Raw genomic sequence first — 19,283 nt, forward strand, 5'->3', positions numbered from 1 at the left:
TTTTCCCATTGTGCCACACTGAGGAGGTGTTTTTATTGAGTTATGTAGTACAAACCCTAAGATTGCTTTTGTGGTTTGGACCCCATCAATGTATGTGTGTTCTAGGGGAGGCTTCTTTAATGGGCATCATTTTAAATTGGATCTCGTCCTTTCGCTCAATACAGAGGGATACTTCTGGAATTCTTCTGATTGCTTTGGTTTTCACCATCTGAAGAATTTGGTATTATGTGCAGACATGAACCCTTCGTCTCTCATTCTAGATCACCTGGGAGTAAATTAAATAGTAGCAGCTCTAATAATAGTTTCCTGTGGGACCACACTGGTTCTACTTTAAACATTGCAACTTCTCCATCAGGGTCCCCCAACATTGTGGCAGTGGATGCCTTAGCATCTGCGGATACCAGTTCTAGTACCCACCAAGTGTTTTGAGAAAGTGGGTGAAACCAGCTGGGTTCTTGGCCAGTTTCTAACAAGCCAATGGAGATCTGATTGGCTATGCAGAGGAAACTATCACTGGTTCAGCAGCAGCCACCGCCACCATTGTTGATTTTAATCTCTCACTCCTCCTTTTCAGTGTATTTTAATAATCACCCCTTTTCTCCCTATCATGTGGACTTCCTCTGGGGATGATTATGGCTCTACCTCCTGTGGCTGCCATTTTGTGCTGCCCATAGGCTGGGACACGTGTTCTACAGCCTGCTTCTTGGTTTGTTTGTTTTTTTACTAATTAATAATCCATGAGAGGATCTGTTGTCTGTTAAATTTACTCAGGAGGCTTCAGCGGAGGAAGTGATGCTTTTAAAAGCTCCAAATACGCAGTGTCTTCCAGATAATTTTTTCTACATTCTGGTTGACGTTTTTAAAATAATTCTAAAGGGGAGGGCTTCCCTTTGCAGAAGTTGTGATTTTTTAAAAATCCAGTAAGGCTTGTCCTTCTGTATGCAGCAACAAGTTCTAAGAAGGAATTATCAGCTTGGCTTCTGCATGGGGCTTCTTGTTCACATTAGGAAAGGCTGCAGGGCAGACTAAGGTGGCGTTAAAGAAGCTGTTTCATAACCCACCCACCCCCAAATTAGAACAAGTTATATATCCCTTTGCTACTGCTTTCGAATAGTTTTGTGAGATTCACAGTATACCTGCTTTAATTGAAAAGAAGCATTAGTTTTGCTAGTACATGCCATGTTTTTCAAATGTGATGCATCTTTGGGACTGAATGTCAAGCTTGCCCCCTTAATGAAAGAGCAAGGATTTTGAGATGGGGTAAAAGTAGCCAGAGCATTTTTATGTTTAGTAAGGGTTTTGCTACCTGGTAACAATGTTGTGATCTCTGAAAAGTATTCTTGATTCAGTGGGAGGACTTAGTAGTGAACCAAGATCGCCAAAAAATAACAGCGCATTTTGAGTGAGACTTTTTAGAATGATAGCTCAGTGCTGCCAACACCAACAATTCAAATAAAGACTGTTGCATAAAAATCCTGATCTCATTTCAAAAGATACTTCCTTCGTTGGCATAGCATGTGCCTTTTGGCTCTGTGTTCGCAGTTCACTGATCTGTAGGAATGAGTTCAGTTGGTTTACTATACAAATACAAACAGCATGTTTACATCAATCATGTGGAAGTGAATTTAATCATTGTTACAGGATGGAAAATGTTGAGGACATGGAAAGCAGACTCCTTCTGCAGCCCTGGGCTTCTGTTTGCTTTGCTGAATCCACTTTGATGGTGAAGGCTTATTTTGGAGATGCTGGCTATGCCTTGCTCCTTTGTGACCTCTGCAATATGTGGTATGAAAAGACAGACACTCAGATCATACAACAGAGATCAAAGGTGAGTAAACAACTGGTTTCAAAATACATGCGCGACTACACCTACCTCAGCAACTGTCCTATTAGTTGACGCTTAAAAGAAAATACTGACAGGATAGTTCTATAGAGAGAAAGAACTCTTGATTGGCAGCTCCCCTATTCTATATGTGTTCCGCAAGTCTGCAACTTAGCTGCTTTCTTTACGTGCTTGAAAAACCCTTTCAACAAAAGCGTACCATTTGAGAACATATGCAATCTGTACATATAGTCTTTTTATAAACTTGTATTTATTCCAGGGAAGTCAATTTAATTACGTCAAGTGGAAACAAATGTTTGTCAAATTAACAAAAATGTGCTGAAGTCTTTCCAGAACATCTTTTGTGTCGTTTCTAGGACTCAATGAATAGTGCACAGACATTGCTTAGTTGGGAAGGGGGGAGGGAATGATTTGTCCCTGCTATTCCTGCCTGATTTGTGCCTTTTCTAGGATCTTAATAAGCGACTGACGGCTCATGTGTCCTCCTTTTTGAACCGCCTGCGCAGTCTGGTGTGTCCCCTTCTGGAAGGGCAACTGAGCAGTTCCACATCCTTCTCCTGCCAGCTCAGCCCAAGCACACTGACTCTCCACGTGAAGAGTGAGCTCTCAGGGCTGCCTTTCTACTGGGATTTCTACTGCTCTGCTGCCCCTGTTGAGATGGTGAGTTGAGCAAAGATGCTGAACAGGGAGAAGGGGAAGTTTGATGTTTCATTGACATGACAGCTTACTTTCTGGATTTCCCAGGCCAGGGATAAGTGTTGTGTTTAGTTGACAGAAGATTTGATGTTTGGTTGTCTACTCAGGACTTACAGTGTCCTAAATACAAGCCAGCCACACACATGAATTAATGAAAGCAGCCGTAGCTATCCGCTCAGATCTGAAAGCTGACCATTCTCTTTGTAGCCATTGTGTGTCATTTGGTTGGCAAATGCACTGGATTTGCTAACTGTGTACCAGTTATGGGTGATCACCTAAACACTTTGATGCTCCCATTCCATTCCAGTTTACAAGTATATGTGTAATATAATTTCAAATTTGGTAGACCTGACCTTCTTTACTAATTGGTTGTGTAAACACTGTAAAAGAAATTCTAGGAGGTTGATCCAACCAAACAAAATATCTTACTGACTTTTCCCAATATAAAAAAATACCAAGAGCTGGATTCAACAGTGTGTTAAGAAATAGGAAATTGCATGTTTGATACCTCTCGATGGCATATGTTCTTTCCCTGTGGCTGATTGCCTTCCTCTTGTTCTACATTAATGTTGCCTGCCTGTTTGCTTAATACCTTTGGCAATGAGGAAGGCAAGCCTTGCTTTATACCTTTATACACAAAGCATTATGACTTCCAGTGTGCTTTTTTAAATGCTAAATTGAAGGAAGCAATTTATCTGAAGCCTGCACCAGGGTATGAAGAAGCAGACCCAAATACTGTTTATCTTTTGCATCGTTCTTTGTATGGTTTAAAACAAGCTGGTGCTAACTGGTATGATGAACTGAACAGTACATTGCTTAAACTGGGGTTTAAGAAGTCTGTTGCTGATGCATGTTTATACATCAGGGGGACTAAAAAGAATCAAGAGGTCATTCTTCTTTATGTTGATGACATATGTGTGTGTGCAAGATCTACACAACAATTTGACAAATTGTATAAACAACTCAGTGACATGTATGTTCTAAAGGACTTAGGTTTTATCAAACATTACTTGGGTATTGATGTCATATCTACACCAAAGCAAGGTTATCTCCTGAGTCAAAAGAACAAAATAAATGAATTGGTGTGCAAGACTAGATTGTCAAAGGCAAGGGTTGCCACAACACCAATGTCCCTAGACTTTCAGAAAGTTAATGAAAGTGAGGAGTTCAACAATCCTGAACTGTACAAATCTGTTGTAGGTAGTCTCCTACATATATCTAACTGGACACGCCCAGATATAGCGTTTGCTGTTAGTGCACTATGCAGAAAAGCTAGCAAGCCCAGCAAACATGATTGGGAGGGTGTTAAACGTGTGGTTAGGTACTTAAAAGGAACTGCTGATCATGGTTTACTGATCCAGTCCACGCAAAGCACAGAGTTGCGTGCTATTGCAGATAGTTCATTTGCAGACTGTGGTGACAGGAAGTCCTGTACTGGTTTTGTCATTCAGTATGGTGATGTAGCTATCACCTGGTGTTCTAGAAAACAGACCACAATCAGCCTGTCCACTTCTGAGGCTGAGTTCTGCGCATTGTCTGAAACATGTTCAGAACTACTTTGGGTTGAGACACTGCTAACTGAGTTAGGTGAATCCATAAAGAAGCCTATAATCGTGTTTGATGATTCACAGACCTGCATCGCATTAGCAGAGACTGCAAACATGAAGACAAGAACTAAGTACATAGGAGTAAAGTACCAGAATGTTAGAGAGCTAGTACAGAATGGAACTATTCAACTCGCCTATGTTGAGACAGAGCGAAATGTTGCTGATGTGTTTACCAAAGCTGTGTCACAGAATAAGCATCAGAGAATGTTAGAACAGCTGAAAGTAATAAAGGTGCTGTCATAGTAGTTTTGGGAAGGGGTGTTAGGACTTGACAGTTAGATCACCAAAATCTACTTGACAGCTTGGCTGATGCAATACTCTACCTTTCACCTAGTTTCAGTGGGTGATGCAACCGTGACTAAGCACATCTAGTGTGATTGCATCACTGCTCCCTGATTGGTTGAATGTCTCTATATGTATGCACAGAACAGTTTGGTCTATGCGTGCTTTGGTTATCCAGTTGCTGCGCTGCACTCTGTCAGACTGTTTTGTGCTTTTAGAAACAAGGAATAAAACCCTTCTGTTCTTTGAAGTGAACAACGCCTGGGTTCCTGTGTTTTCTTTTCCTCAACTGCTTCTGCTGTTACCACGACCGCTGCTGAGTGGATCCTTCTCATAGTGGATGTTTGCCAGAGTCTTGGTGAACTCTCCAGTGTTTGAAACCGGACTTTGTCCAGATAAAACATGGATGTTCAACATGTAGTTTTGATTGATTGGTTACAGTTTTGCCAAGCAGGCAGCAGGGGGCACTGCATACCCAGGTGAAGCATGCCTCTGGTTGTGTGGCTGAGTTCAGTTGCTACTGGCATTTCAGAAATATGCACCCTATTAAAGATGTGCAAAACTTGAAGATCTTTTTGTGATAAGGTAGTGGCCTGGGATTAGTCTCACTTTAAAAAGGTACTAGCATTATTTGGAGCTGATAGGTTAACATCTGGGTTCTTGCATGTGCATCATCCTGCATTTCACCTCAGGTGTCAGGGTCAACACGGACTTGACTAACTCTAGTGAATGGTTATTAAACACTTTTAGCTTATTGAAACCGTTCACGCACACTGAATAATGCACTTTCAAGACTCCTTAGCGATTGTGTGCAAGTGGACTGTGTATGTCACACAGTTACAAAGCAGATTGAAAGTACATTGTTCAGTATGTGTGGAAGTGCCAGATAGGCTGGTCTTTTTGCTATTGCAGAGCAAACTGCGCAGCATCTCCACCTATTGGTTCCATGGTTCATGGTATAAGAAGTTGCCTGGGAAAATGGACTGATATATGCAGAAAGTATATTTCATTGTATAAGTATATCCCATATTCTCTGTCTGATATGCAAGTAGCCCTTTATTATAGCTATGAAATAAGGCAAATCTTCCCACCTAGGTTGGTAAGCAGTTGGTCTTTCTGGGAAAAAAAGTGAGTAGCTCTGAGTGAACCTGCGGCTTAAGTAATATGATTGTTGGCAAATAGGATTCAATCAAATGTCTACCCACCCTAAAGTTTGCCGAAGATGCATCAAGGAAAGCATAGCCTTCTGGGAGACAGGCGATAACAGGATAGGTCGATCAGTGACTACTAGTCAGTGATGATGGAAGGGACCCTTCATGTTTAGAGGCAGTAAATCTCTGAATGTTAGTGCCAGTCAGCAACATCAGAGAACGGCCTCAGCCTCTATGCCCTGTTGGTGGACCTTGAGAAGAATTGGTTGGACAGTGTGTGAGACAGGATTCTGGAGCAGATGGATCACTTATCTGATCCAGCAGGGCTCTTCTGTTCAGATCTGAATCACAGTTAAAAGTGGTAACCTGCAGATCCGTAGTATCCCTTATTTTTGAAATAGCAAGTTGATCATCTTGCTGCCAAGACCCCTGGTGGCAGACAACTGAAAGACAGAGGACCTTAAGCAGAGGACCAGCATAATCTTGACCATGCTTCACACAGGCATGCTACATAACAGACATGCTCCTTCCCACTTGCATTATGCCTTTGCCAGGTTTTCAATCCCTCTCTTCCCTGTGCCTTCAGCTGTGAAAGTGCATGGCTTTACTGGCTCTTCAAACATCCTTGTACCCGGTTTCAGCGGTTGTTACTTGTCCCAGACCCTCCACAGTTACTACTTAACTCTTGCTCTCTCTCCTGTGTCCTGTACCAGATATCCTGCCACCTTGTGCGACCCCTGATGGCGATGAGCCTGACATTGCAGAGTCAGGTTCAGGAGCTGACATCCTTGCTGCTCCAGAAGGACGCAGAGATTGAAGACTATCGGGAGAGTGGGGCTGCTCTTAGTCGAGGTGAGGAGTGGGCTACCTGCGCTTCAGGCTGGTTTGGGATGCTGACTTGCTTTATTCGTTGTTCAACCTGGCATAGCGTGTGCAGCTTTGGCCATTACCCAGCTGGACTTGTGCAGCTGCTGCAGACCAGTTAACAGAAGTTTTGGATCAGTGCCCTAAGGATGGAGAAAGCTGGACACTGATCAGTAGCTGAAGCCCTTGCAGGACAGTCAAAGGCCATCATTTCCTCTGAGTGTGTGGCTGGAATCCAGGAAGCTGCTGCTGATGTCAGCTACTCAAGGAGCCTGAGTGGAGTCAGACTGTTCCTTTTCATGTGGAGAAAGAGCAAATGTGAACTCCTTTGACTTCTCTCTCCCAGACTTGCGGCTGAGCCTGGATGTTTGCTGCTTGTCCATGTTTGATAGCAGTGGTGTTCATCACTCCTAGCTGCTGCAGCCCAGATAATGGAAGGGTTCGGGCCGGTCAAGTAGAAAGTGGATATGCCAATGATCAGGGTTTAGTTCTATAAAAGACAGGACCGCAGCATTTCGGGGGGGTGGGGGGCATAGACATCCTGACTTCACCAACATGATCACAATGAATAGTTATCATATGGTCCTACATGCATACCACCCTTCCCTAACCTGTTAGTGTAGAAGTGTCCCAGGGATGCTCAGTTTGTACAGTCTGTGCCCTGCCCAGTCTCCTTGAGCAGTTACTAGCTGCTGTTCCTGTATATTGTTTGTAAATAGCCGTAAGTAACTGCCGACTATCAAATGTAGTTGTGTGATCACCCCCAGCTTCCAATTGAGGCTATCTAGTATTTTGGGAATATGTATCAATGAACTACTCCGTAAGCATTAGAGCCTATGTCAGGTTCCCTGCAGTTTGACAGAGGGATGCATATCTGAGTAAATGAAATGCATTTTTGAAACTATATAATCACCAGATATAGCCAATCAATGCTTCTTTGATATACATAACCAGCCTGCTATATGTTACCACTGCCATCTGTGCATTCTTTCCTTGACCTATGGCTGTGCATGCTTTGTAGTAAACTAGGCATCCCCAGCATCTCCTGTCCCTTGAGAAAAGAGTTACAACTGTTATCTTTTTAAAATAATATATTTATTAATTTTGTGCAATAAAAATGAAAAAAGGATTTTACAAAGTGTGTATAATACATTTTATACCTTGTATATACATTTAGTATAATAAAAGAAAAAAACCTCATTAGATTAGAGGACAAATACTATATGCTAGTCCCGTGGTGGCGAACCTATGGCAATCCAGATGTTCATGGACTACAATTCCCATCAGCCCGCCAGCATGGCCAATTGGGAATTGTAGTCCATGAACATCTGAAGTGCCATAGGTTTGCCACCACTGTGCTAGTCTAAACAAAGCAGATCTATTTTCTGAATTCCTCTACCATATAGAAAGGACTTGGGAAGACAAAAAGGGAGAAAAAGTGAAACAAACAAATAAACAAAAATGAATATATTAAGAAGAAAGAAAAATATATATAAAAAAGAAAAAAATTAAGAACATATATAAATAGGAGGTGACTTTCCTCCATTCATTCTTAGGTTTCATTATTTACTATACTTTTCCGGCATACAGCTCCTATAAACTCACGTCTATTAAACAATATTTTCTTCAGCCTATGAGATTCTTGTATTCAAAGATGGAAATTTTCATCTTTGAGTTACAACTGTTATCTTGTTGTGGGCAGAAGACCAGGTGGCTCCTTCGCTATCTGTTGCTGACCTTGGGGCAGTCTTGGTTCTGGAGGCTGCCTCTGGGAAGTTGGGGCGGGGGGGGGGGTTGTTAGGGGATACATGGGTCTGCACATGCCAGTTTCTTTAGAACTGGCTTTGCCAAGTATGGTGCTTGAAAACCTCATCAATAAACACTGCTGATTGATATTTCAGAGTCCATTTCAGAGTCCAAGACCTACCATAGTTATATATTGCCAGAGTTGTACCCTCTCAGTTAAGTTGCATCATCAGGGTATCTGTTGTTCTTTGTTTTGGTCAGAGAAAGGCTGGTTAAGAGTGTAGTTCCTTTTCTTCATTATTATTGGGGGCAAAATCTACATCCTCTCTGCCATCAAGAGGTATGACCTGGTTTCTTCAGGCAAATCTATGTACACACATATTGCAGTTTCCTAGCCCATGGTGTTGTAATTGATAGTTGGAAGTATTGAAATAGTGATGTCAGTCTGTGTATTCGTGACTTCTTGATTTAACGTGACAAACCTGAGTGAAGCCCCGTGCCCTGAATTATATCTTCAGGGGATTGATATCCTGCAATGTCTCTAACCGGAGGGAGCTCTGTTTTCTCAGAAGGGAAGTACATGCTGTGGTGATTCAGTTGTCTTCAGTTACCCTGTGTGGGACCCCTGGCTTTTTAGTGCCACTGCCCCAGCAGCTGGGTGCAAAATTCTTTTCTATTCTTGAAAGATTAATACTAGAACAATTAATACTATTACTTGAACGATTAATACTAAATCCATGTAACATGACAAGCTTTTTTAACAGCCTTTATCTCCTCACAGCAGTCCAGTACCATAGGTTTTCCTAAAGATTGGGCTGAGAGTGAGTTTCTCAGATCACTCGGGGAGTCTGTGACTGGAACTTGAGCACTAGTTTCTTGGGAGACAGGTTTAATTCTATATGCATTGGATTTGTTATAGGCAACAGATTGTGGGTTGTGTTGGTGTGGTTTCTGACAGATCCGACGAGAATCCATTTGTTCAGGAATCCAGACCCCATCAGTTTTCTGGCCAGCATGTACTCTATTGGCCATGCCAGTAGGGGCTGATGGGTTCTGTAGTTCCTGGAACATCTGGAGAGCCGCGAGGTTCCCACCCCGATTTATAGGAATCAAGCTTTCCAGATAAATAGGAATACACCCTTATCAGTTTTCTGTCAGCATGGCCTATTGGCCATGCTGGTAGGGGCTGATGGGAATTGTAGTTCCTGAACATCTGGAGAGCCGCAGGTTCCCTACCCCAGATCTATAGCAAGGGGAACCCAAACACTTTATGGGCTTGACCCACTTTGTGTGTGAGTGACTGACTAATCTTTGGGTGCTCATCAAGCATTTCCTTGCTGAGAAGGTTCTTGGATGGGGATAGGCCTGCTTAAGCCATTTTCAATGCAATCCTAAGGATAGTTACTCCAGTCTAAGCCCATTCATTTCATTGGGCTCAGATTGGAGTAACTCTGCATAGAATTGCATTGTTTGTCAAGGAGTCAGCTATCTGTTTGGCATTGGAAAGGTCAAAACAAGAACCTGTGGCCAGGAGCTTGCAGGTCTGAACATATTGAAGCCTCACTCACTTCAGTCATCTTGGTGATTCCTTTGCAGAACGTCTGAAAACAGAACCTTTCAAGGAAGAATTTTTTCTGCAGGCATTTGAGGCCAAGGTAGGAGAACTTATATATGCTCTTATTTAGTATGCATGTGTTGGGTGAGAGATCTGAGGGCCCTTGTTGACTCTAATGGGTTTGTGCTTCCAGTTGTAATGTACTACATATCATGGGGTATTTTATTTCTCCCAGCATTTGCTTTCTCCTTCCAGTGGCTGCCACTTTTTGTAGGCAGTATTTATATCAATAAACACTGAACGGCAGACTGATAAATGTGATTGCAAGTAACTGTAGGCCAGCATGGCTAATTTAGCAGGGAACTGGGCCATATATATTATCCTTCTAATCTATTGTATACCATCATGCTGTGATGAGCAGAGTAAATGAGTTATGGTTACGGTGTGCAAAGTTGAGCCTTTGTTGACATAAGCTATTATGATTGCATCTTAGAGCTTAGATGAGCATACAATCTAAGTGAGAACTCTCTTGGAGAATTTTTTTAGTTAATATACGTACATCTTATTTTCTCTGAGTTTGCAGGCCTGCAAAGCAGCTTTTCCAATAGTCTGTAATCAAAACATTCTAAAATCTAACAAAATTAAAACACCAAAATGACAAATAATCACAGTTGAGCAAAACTGATGGAAAAGGAGCATGAAATTAGACTCAGCCAGTGTTATTTTAACCTATTCCATAAAGTTACCGAAATAAAGCAGTCTTTACCTGTGCAGTGACGATGGGCCTGTTGCACCTCTTTGGGGATAGCTATCCCCCCACCCCACCCTGTGTGTAAAGCTGATTTACAGGTTGTCTTTCTTTCTGATGTAGTTGTAAGGAATCTATGGATCTCTAACAGAATTCTCAACACCTTCATCCAGCCATGGAGAGTAATCATGAAAGTTAAACTAGTACAAGTGGGGAAAGATCAACCCCCCACCCTTTGCAGGTCCTCCTCTCTGCCCTGTCTGTTCTTATTGCTGCAGGTCCTGTTTTTCCTCCTCCCTTGATGGCCCTGCTCCCTTCCCCATCACCCATGATTGCTCTCCACTCTTCTTGTCTCCCCTTGCTTCCCTCCCCCCATTACCTCTTAGTGAGTGTGTTCCCTGCCTCTAGGCCAGGAGGAACTCCTAAGGGCCTAGAATCCATATTCCCATGCCAGCCTCCCGTCAGCATGGCCAATTGGCCACATGTGCTGGCAGGGGCTGATGTAGTTCCCATCCGGAGAGCCGTAGGTTCCCTACCCTGGAAATTGTAGTTCCTGAACATCTGGAGAGCCGCAGGTTCCCTACCCCTGCTCTAGGCTATGATCTCACAAGGCTGTCTCACAAGGTCTTGTCCACTCTTTTGGGTTTCTAGGCACTGCTATACAAAATTGCTGGGGACTCAAACTCAGGGCTTCTGAAAAGGCCCAAGTCCTTCAGCAGGCTGCACAATTTCCCTTCCTTGTGAGATTTCTTATGGAAGCTTCAGAAAGGAAACAGTTTGCAGAAGCTAGAGAGGCATTTCTATTCAACCTACAGTATATTCTGTCACTTCCTCACTTCTGCTAGTGTGAAAACCTATGGATGCCCATGTGAAATCTCGTATGCTACAACTGAGAGTCCGGAATTCTTCTCAGTACTTTTAGTAGAGCATGCCCTTTGCCAGCCTTGTTCCTTCTTTTCTTGCATCATGTTAATCCTGGCAATAGCTTTATCCCATCCTACTTTCTTAGTGTTAATGGATTTGCTGCCTCTTCCCTCTCTTTGTCAAAATAACCATCAAGTGACATTTTAATATCAACTGTTTAACAGAACTGTTGTTAGAAGCCTCTGGCTTTTCAGTGCTGCTGTTCTCAGGCTGTCTTTGTCCATATGGATTGTAAGAACGTCTAGCTGGCTGCTTGTGTCCTGTCACCAGTGTGCAAATGCTACCATCCCACATGCTCATTTGCTTTGGAGTACTTCCCTATAATGGCCCTTTTTTTGCTCCAGTGCTAGAGCAAGAGTCCTGATTTGAATTTGGGGAGTGATTCTGCTTGAGCACTAGGCACATCGAGCTCACAGGGTTGCAGTAATAGAGTCCCAAGAGTTTCACTGCCCTTGATAATGTACAAGTTTGTGGTTTGCAGAATTTCCCCACACTCTTGCCTTTACTGCCTACTCTGCTTCTAGTGCCATATGCTACGAATGAAAGAGTCCCTACAGGCTAAGGAGCAGAAGGTTATAGGCGAGGCCGGTTAACATGCTGAAAGTACTGACAAGTTGAATTTGGTTATATGGTAGTATTGGATTGGCATGTACCAGTGCTAAGGCTCAGACTGGCCCAGTGTGATCTACATGTCAGAAAATCAGTGTATTCATATAAAGCTTACAGTTGGGTTAACATCATCAAAACTATCTTGAGGATCAGTTTACATAATTTTATCCTGGGAAAAAGCCCCTTTTGATTTGTTTACATTTGCAAGTGAGAATCAGAGTTTAAGGTGAATTGGAAGAATATTAGCCCCCATCTGCTTTACGAGATCATGTAAAAGGCAGTAGAGTAGATGTGTGGGAAGGGTGGAATCCCTGGTTCCATGAGGAAACAGTGACTTGTGAGAGACCCATAACTGTTAGCTGGTGGATCAATTGTCCTGAATTTTGAATGAGTTGAGAGGTAGAAGGGGAGACAGTGAAAGCCTACGCAGATCTTTTAATGAGTGATTTTAGAGAGCGCTGTATGATAATATGCAAGATGAAATAAAAGTGGACTTTGACACTTTGCTAGAGTTGCTTCTTGGCAAGCAACAAACAGCCTTTCCATATTTCTTTGTGCTGCTTGTTCTGCCCAAGGCCAATAAAAAGACTAGTATCAGTGCACCTGAGTATTAATTGTTCCCAGAAAACAACATAATATTGCCAGTGCTGCTGCTGGAGCAGACTCCCACAATCTGTGGCCAACAACAGTGAATACAGCGTAGTAGCCAAAAATGGCACCCATCCCATCAGTTTCTCATTGCATCTCCTGCTTTTGTTACATGTGGCTTGGGGGTTAACAAGCTCTGCAGGCCTGTCTGTAAGTGTAGCTGGCATGTGCAGGCTATGGAAAGTACCTATGAAAAAATCATTCTAGAAGGAGCAATTCCTTTGGTGACTGGGTAGCCTTATTTCAGTACAGAGGATAAGCTCTAGTTCTTGACTTGAGGTGTTCTTTCACCACAGTTAGACTTGACTTTTCCAAAAATAGATACAGGCTGAAATGAACTTCTGTATAACGGGATGCAAAACAATCCTGAGATTGCAAGAATGAATGGTTCAGTGCCCGACAGTGCTGGGGTTTATTATGGCTTGGGTATGTATCAAACTGACAAGGGTTCTGAGATTATTGGGTAGACAGGCAAGGAGTGTCTGTGAACTTGGAAGTGTAGCTGTTCGTCAGAAAAAGGATGTGTCCACATGGATGATTTTTCCTCTAGGTGAAAAGTTATCAAAAACAAACAACTGCTTTCATTTGGCCTCTTATCTGGGAATAAAAGAACAATGAGGATATTTAGAGTAAAATTTAGGACCGCCTTTCAGACTTTCAAGGCTTACAGCACAACAGGATAATTTTTATATAAGTTTAAGGGTTTTTTTTAAGGATCAAATATTCAACATTCTTTGGTGTAAGGTGGTGCTTGAAGAGGTCTCTGCTGGTCTAATGGTTCTAAGGGCTGTGATGTATTCATGCAAGGTAATGACTATTCTCCCCTATCTGCTAACCCTGCTCTGTCTTGCTCTGCTGGAGGTTTTCCTGGTCATTGTGTGCTGTTGCTTGCTTATCAGTGGTCACAAATGTGGACTGTGGAGAACTGTGCCTATAACTCCACAGTTCTTTGAGCCTGAGGCCAAGCCTGGACCCTTGGTATGGAGCCAAGTTTAATTTAGCCACTCATTTTGCAAATAACGTAGATACAGTTGAGTCAGATATAGCCTCCCCCCAAGAAATTTTCCCGGAATATTTTTACACACCGTGGTCTGTCTGCTATGCTGCACCTCTTGTCTGCCTCTGCGCAGTTAGCTCCAGCAAACAGGATGCATGGGGCTCATGGGTCAATCTGGGCTGGACCAGAAGGATATGCCATCAAAATAAGCAATGCCAAAGAGGAAGATAAACAAATAGGCGGCTCCCCAGTATGTCCGTCACTGCAGCAGCAGGCTAGGGTAAGCGGACAACAGAGATGGGGAGCATGGACATCTGCAAGGGAACACCCACCTATTGACATTCATAAGCGCTGGGTCAAAACTACCGTGAGCACAGCTGGGAGTGCTGCCTGGGAGAAAGTGTTTTTCTCCCTATTGCTGGGGTTAAGATCAGGTCATGGGCTGCATCTGAGCACAACGTGTGCTTTGGTCTCATACAAATTAGTTAGACATATATAGGGTGTCAATCTAAATCTCTCCAGTTAAAGAGAGGGATTCGACAGTTCTATCATCATCCCCTGCCAGCATGATGCTGACAGGGGATGATGGGAACTGTAGTCCATAACATCTGGAGAGCTGCGAGTTTGACACCTGTGACACAGAAGGTTAGGAGTTGGGAAACCCGAGTCAGGGAGTCGTCTTTCAGAATGGTTTTGTATTACGTAAAGGATGGAAAAGGAGGGTAGAAATGTCATAAATGGTGCAGATTGGACTTCAGTGCACTTCTATGCCAGATTTATATTGCTGAATTTAAACAGATTGAAATCTCATTCCAACACCAGAGGGACTCTGAGAACTGCCATCCTGTGAGGGAAGCTATGGATTTCTACAAGAGTAGTCATAGCAACTTTGAGAGGGTACATTTCTAACCTGTGAGAGTTATACATGTACAAAACCAATACAGGTGGTTCTAATATGTCACTGTGTGACTGGAACTGCAGTACGTAGGTAGTACATATTCCCCTGCAAAAAGGGATTGCTCTGGCAGTTGCCAGTGTTGAGATGAGGAAGTGATGTTTCCTCCTTTTAGTTTGGGGTTGGTGGCACAGACTGGAAACTCTGACTGGAACTGTTCTGGGAAGAACCTGGGCTGCCAGGTTGGATGAGGCACTTGCTGCAGCACAGCCCCACAGAGCACCTGCCTGCTCTTTGCCCAGCTCACCAGCCTTTTTATTAGCACTAAAAATATTCTCCTTGAGAGAAGCAGCTACTCTTTGGCAGGCAGTCGCGATCTTCCTCGTACATGACACACAGCCATGGCAGTGGTGCTCAATCATTTGCCAGCTCCATTCCAGGGGGAGGGAGAGGAAGCTACTATTCCCATTGCCTCCTTCCTTCAGGGAATTTTTTCATTAGCTAGCAAAAGGTGGCTGTGGTTTGCAGCCTGGAGAAGTCTGGAAAACTGACTTTGCTGGGAAGGTAGGGCAATTTCCAGGGTGACAGGCAGTGGTACCACCTGCAGCAGTTGGCAAAACAGAGAACCTCATAATCCCTCTCCATGCTCTCCTGCGTTGCTTGGATGTGAAGAAGTGACTGTTTAGTATTTTTGCAGTCTTGATTCCCCTTCTTTTTACAATGATTAGTGACCATTGCTAGAAAGTTAGCCTTGCGACTGCCTAAGAACCCAAGAGCCCCCATTCTGAGGCATCTCATGCAGTTGATAGTATGGGTGTGGGAGCTTAAGTGTTGTGCTTGGTTTGGGGAAGACCCAGGTTCAGATCTGCCCTTGGCCATGAAACTTGGTGGGTAACTCTGGGCCAGTTTCTACTGTTCAAAAGACTTGCAGGATTGTCAAAGGCTTTCACGGCGGGAATCACTGGGTGCTGTGTGTTTTCCAGGCTGTATGGCTGTGTTCTAGCAGCATTCTCTCCTGACGTTTCTCCTGCATCTGTGGCTGGCATCTTCAGATCCTCTGAAAATGCCAGCCACAGATGCAGGCGAAACATCAGGAGAGAATGCTGCTAGAACACGGCCATAAAGCCCAGAAAGCACACAGCACTTGCAGGATTGTTGTGAGAATAAAAACAGGAAAACTGCATGTATGCTTCTCTTTCTAAACCATGCAAAGATCACTCCCAGAATTGTGTGGTCACTGTAGTGGAGCAGCCATGATGGTTTGTGGGCTGGAGCAAGGAGGCCCGAGGGGATGTAACTGCCTCCTTTCTTTGGTGAAGTGGTTCTTGTGAAAAAGGGAGGCTAAATGATTTCAGCCACTTGTCTTTCCTTACTCCAGTTGCCATGAGGTAGATGACTGTCTCTCTCCATGGGCCAAAAACCCTGAGAATGACCTTACCGTGGGTCAGAAGGAACTGTGGGAAATGGAAAGGTACCTAGGAAAGCTCTTATGTTTTATGCATGCCCCTTAATAAAGACATTTCAGTGCATTGTTAAAGAGCCTGCAATCATATATTGCAATCAGTTGCAGTTAGTTGGTAGTGTGTGGAGGAGAAGCAGAGAGCAGGTCTGTAGTTATCTGACAGGTTCATGCTACAAGCTCAACTTCCCCCCCAAAGATTGCTTGGGACTTTAGAACCAATTTCCCCATGTTTTGACAGATTGCTTCCTAGACTTTGCCACTTTTGCCTGTGGGTGGGTTGGACTGCAAATGTGAACGATCCTCCATGTACAGAGCTGCGCAGCAAACAAAAAACTAGTACAATGCATAGAGAGTTTTTATATAAGGTAGCATGCAGTTCCTCATTTGCAGTCTGGAGTAGTATGGCCCAGGAAGGATGCTTCCATGTGCTATTTCTGCTCAATTGAATTGAAATACTCAGGATTGTGTCCTGAGTCCACACAAGCACAGAATTGACTAATAGGTGCCAAGTTAACCAGGTTGAGGACCCTGGCATTTCTTTTTTAGAGGTCAGTTTCTAGTAGTTCTTAAGGCTATGAAGAGAGGCTGGAAAATGTGTAGGCAATGCTTTTTGAAATCTCATAAATGGAGAGTTCAGTAAGAGTGGTCAGGCCATGCCTGGTATTGTTCCTTTCCCCTTCGCATGGCTACTATAGGAACAGAAATAATTTGCATAGCAGCCAAATTCAGCTTTTCGTGGTGTGGAATTTTGATCATTTTTATTTTAAGCACAGAATATCCACAACCCTGCTATGTTCTTTCCATAGATGGAACAGCCCACAGCTAGTCCTCGCCACTAGAAACAAAACCTTAGTGAAATGTGTGTCAGCATGGAAAGATGCAGGTAAACTCATGAACGTAAAGAGCCCAGCTCCTTGGCTGCTACGGAGAAATCAAGGAGTAACGTAATTCTTGTCACTGCACAATACTGAATATAGTGTGCAAGAACAATCATTATCTGCTTCAGTGACTCAGTGGGGGATTGTCCAAATTAGAGTATTTAGGGAGCTGTGTGTATTTATGCCCTTACTTGGAATGCATTTATGTCCCTCTTACCCCATCTGTTTGCCATTGAGGCGTCTGTCAGAGGATGAGCCGCTGTATTTATTTATTGATTTAGGCATAATCAGGTGAGGAGGGAGTTGGCTTGATGGAGGAACCACAGGACGTTTACCCTGGCTTGTGAGTCAGCTAGGCTGCACGCTGCCGAAACCAGACTGGGCACAGCAACCCCTGAAATAGAGGCCAGACCGCAAGCGGAGAGCAAACCCCAGTGGCAGGAGCAGCAGGGCCCTTATTGGCTGTGCTCCTGGAATATGCGTCTGCCAAACCTTTCTGAGTTCCTTTCTATGGGCTCCATTCTTGCAGCAGAGTGAGTCACAGTGGTGATCATCTGAAGGGATGTTCTGCTTGTGTTCTTTTTGGGTTGAGGATCTAGGGACTGGCAAGTTTCTGACTTGGGTCAGTAGCTATTCCTGTGTAACTGGAGCAGCACCTAGTCACCTTAGTCCTTCCGCTCTTAAGGCACAAATGTTCCCTGTTGGACAAGGACTGGAGGAGATGTATTCTTAGTTCTCCACTTTGCCTTCCTTCTCTAACAGCAGAGCACACTAGTGAAAGCACACTGGCATTATCTGGTGTTTTGCTGGGAGGAAATTATGTACAGATCTGTGCTCCAATCCATTATGCCTTTTTTCAGGCATCAGGTAAATGCTGATATGATTTCTGCTATTAGACCCTTCACAAATTGGCTAATGCAGGTTAAATAGCCAATAGGAACAGGAGAATTCCTGCTCAGCTGAAGCGTCTGGGGGAGTAATTAGGCTGCAAGGGGGCTGGGGGGATTAGTGGGGCAAAATTCTGCAGGCAGTAATCCTGAGGGTCCAGAGCACTGGGAAAATGCTATAATTAGTTTTCATACTGTGTTGGGTTTTGGTGGTGTGAGGGGGAGCCCTGAAAGAATCCCTGTCTGGAGGCCTGTGGTGTCTCTTAGTAGCCCTGCTGCGAGGCCATATGCCCAAGCATCCTAGAAGTGAATATGTATTCCTTGCAGTGTGAATGATTGTTGTAATCCTCAGCCTTGCAGGGAAGAACATGACAATGAAGAGTCTGGGGCCAGCTTCATAATGAGGCGACCTTAGGCAGTTGCCTCAGATGACAGATTTGGAGTTCATGTGTGTAGCATCCTCCTGTTTGCTTGCCACCTGACACCTGGGCAGTTGCCTCTCCGTCTTCCACCCCACCCTCTTGCTGCCTGGCAGCCTGTTGCCACCTTTCATGAGGTTTCAGAAAGCCTTGTAGTGCATGACTGATTTGCTGTTTTCAAAGATTGCTGGGATAGCTAAGAGGTCATGAAGATGATCTCCTTTAGCTCCTGGGTAGCGGCAGTGAGATGGGAAGGCCCAAAACATCTTGAGCCACTACTGGAGGAGTCAGAGTTTTCTGGAAGGCTCAGAAACCAAATAGGGGCCCTGATGTGTAACTTCCAGATCTCAAATTTCTGTGAGTTCTGTGTTCCTCACTATATCTCCTAGCTATTGATAGTCTGCCCCATTTCTTACCCCCCTCTTCCATCTTTTGCAGCTGTGCTAAAATATTTCAGTTTGGTTGAAAACCCAAATATATAAATTATACATAAATTATGTTCAGACGATGGGGAGGGGGCACGCAAAATGGGTTTAGTTCTGCTTTAAGTGGAATACTTTGCAGGGGTCTTAAGTGAGTATGATTGACCAGAACTACAAAATAGCCGGTCATGCAACATTTGGTGCTGATTTGTACTGGTCTGTCTGCTTGTGGCTGTTCGCTGTCCTCACTCCTGTGCAATTATTCTGCTTGTGGTATTTATCTTAATGTAATGCGCAGCTTTTAATCTATGGAACAGGAAAACCAATGGGGGAAGCAGAGGCAGAAATCTGATTGCAAGACTAGTGGGTGTGTGTAGAGGGGAATGTGTGCTAGATAAACTAGTCTGCAAAGGAACAAATTTCTAAAGGGTAAAAAATTAACAAAGAGGACCAGTAACTGTAGGTTTGCTTTACTGATGCCTGTCTTACGCAAAAGCTAATGTGGACCTGAGATACAGTGGAAGATGGGTGGTTTGTTGTTGTTTGTTGCTTTAATTTTGTCATAGTGTATTTAATAAAGATAGTTACTTTGATTTTTAGGACTTTATGTGTTAAATTGCCCACACGTGTAAGCATTGTGCTTAAGCATT

General features: G+C 43.6%; 1 protein-coding gene across 1 annotated transcript in view; it reads left to right on the top strand.

The window, feature by feature from the left end:
* Positions 1-19,283, top strand: part of NHEJ1 (non-homologous end joining factor 1) — a 118,272-nt gene continuing 98,989 nt past the window's right edge. Inside the window, exons 1-5 of the mRNA XM_048483504.1 lie at positions 1-90; positions 1,642-1,828; positions 2,294-2,503; positions 6,293-6,431; positions 9,786-9,844. Coding sequence (XP_048339461.1) covers positions 89-90; positions 1,642-1,828; positions 2,294-2,503; positions 6,293-6,431; positions 9,786-9,844 — 597 coding nt within the window. The 5' untranslated portion in view covers positions 1-88. The remainder of the gene's footprint in view (positions 91-1,641; positions 1,829-2,293; positions 2,504-6,292; positions 6,432-9,785; positions 9,845-19,283) is intronic.

This window comes from Sphaerodactylus townsendi, linkage group LG02 (genome assembly GCF_021028975.2).
Source record: "Sphaerodactylus townsendi isolate TG3544 linkage group LG02, MPM_Stown_v2.3, whole genome shotgun sequence".
Classification (NCBI taxonomy): Eukaryota; Metazoa; Chordata; class Lepidosauria; order Squamata; family Sphaerodactylidae; genus Sphaerodactylus; species Sphaerodactylus townsendi.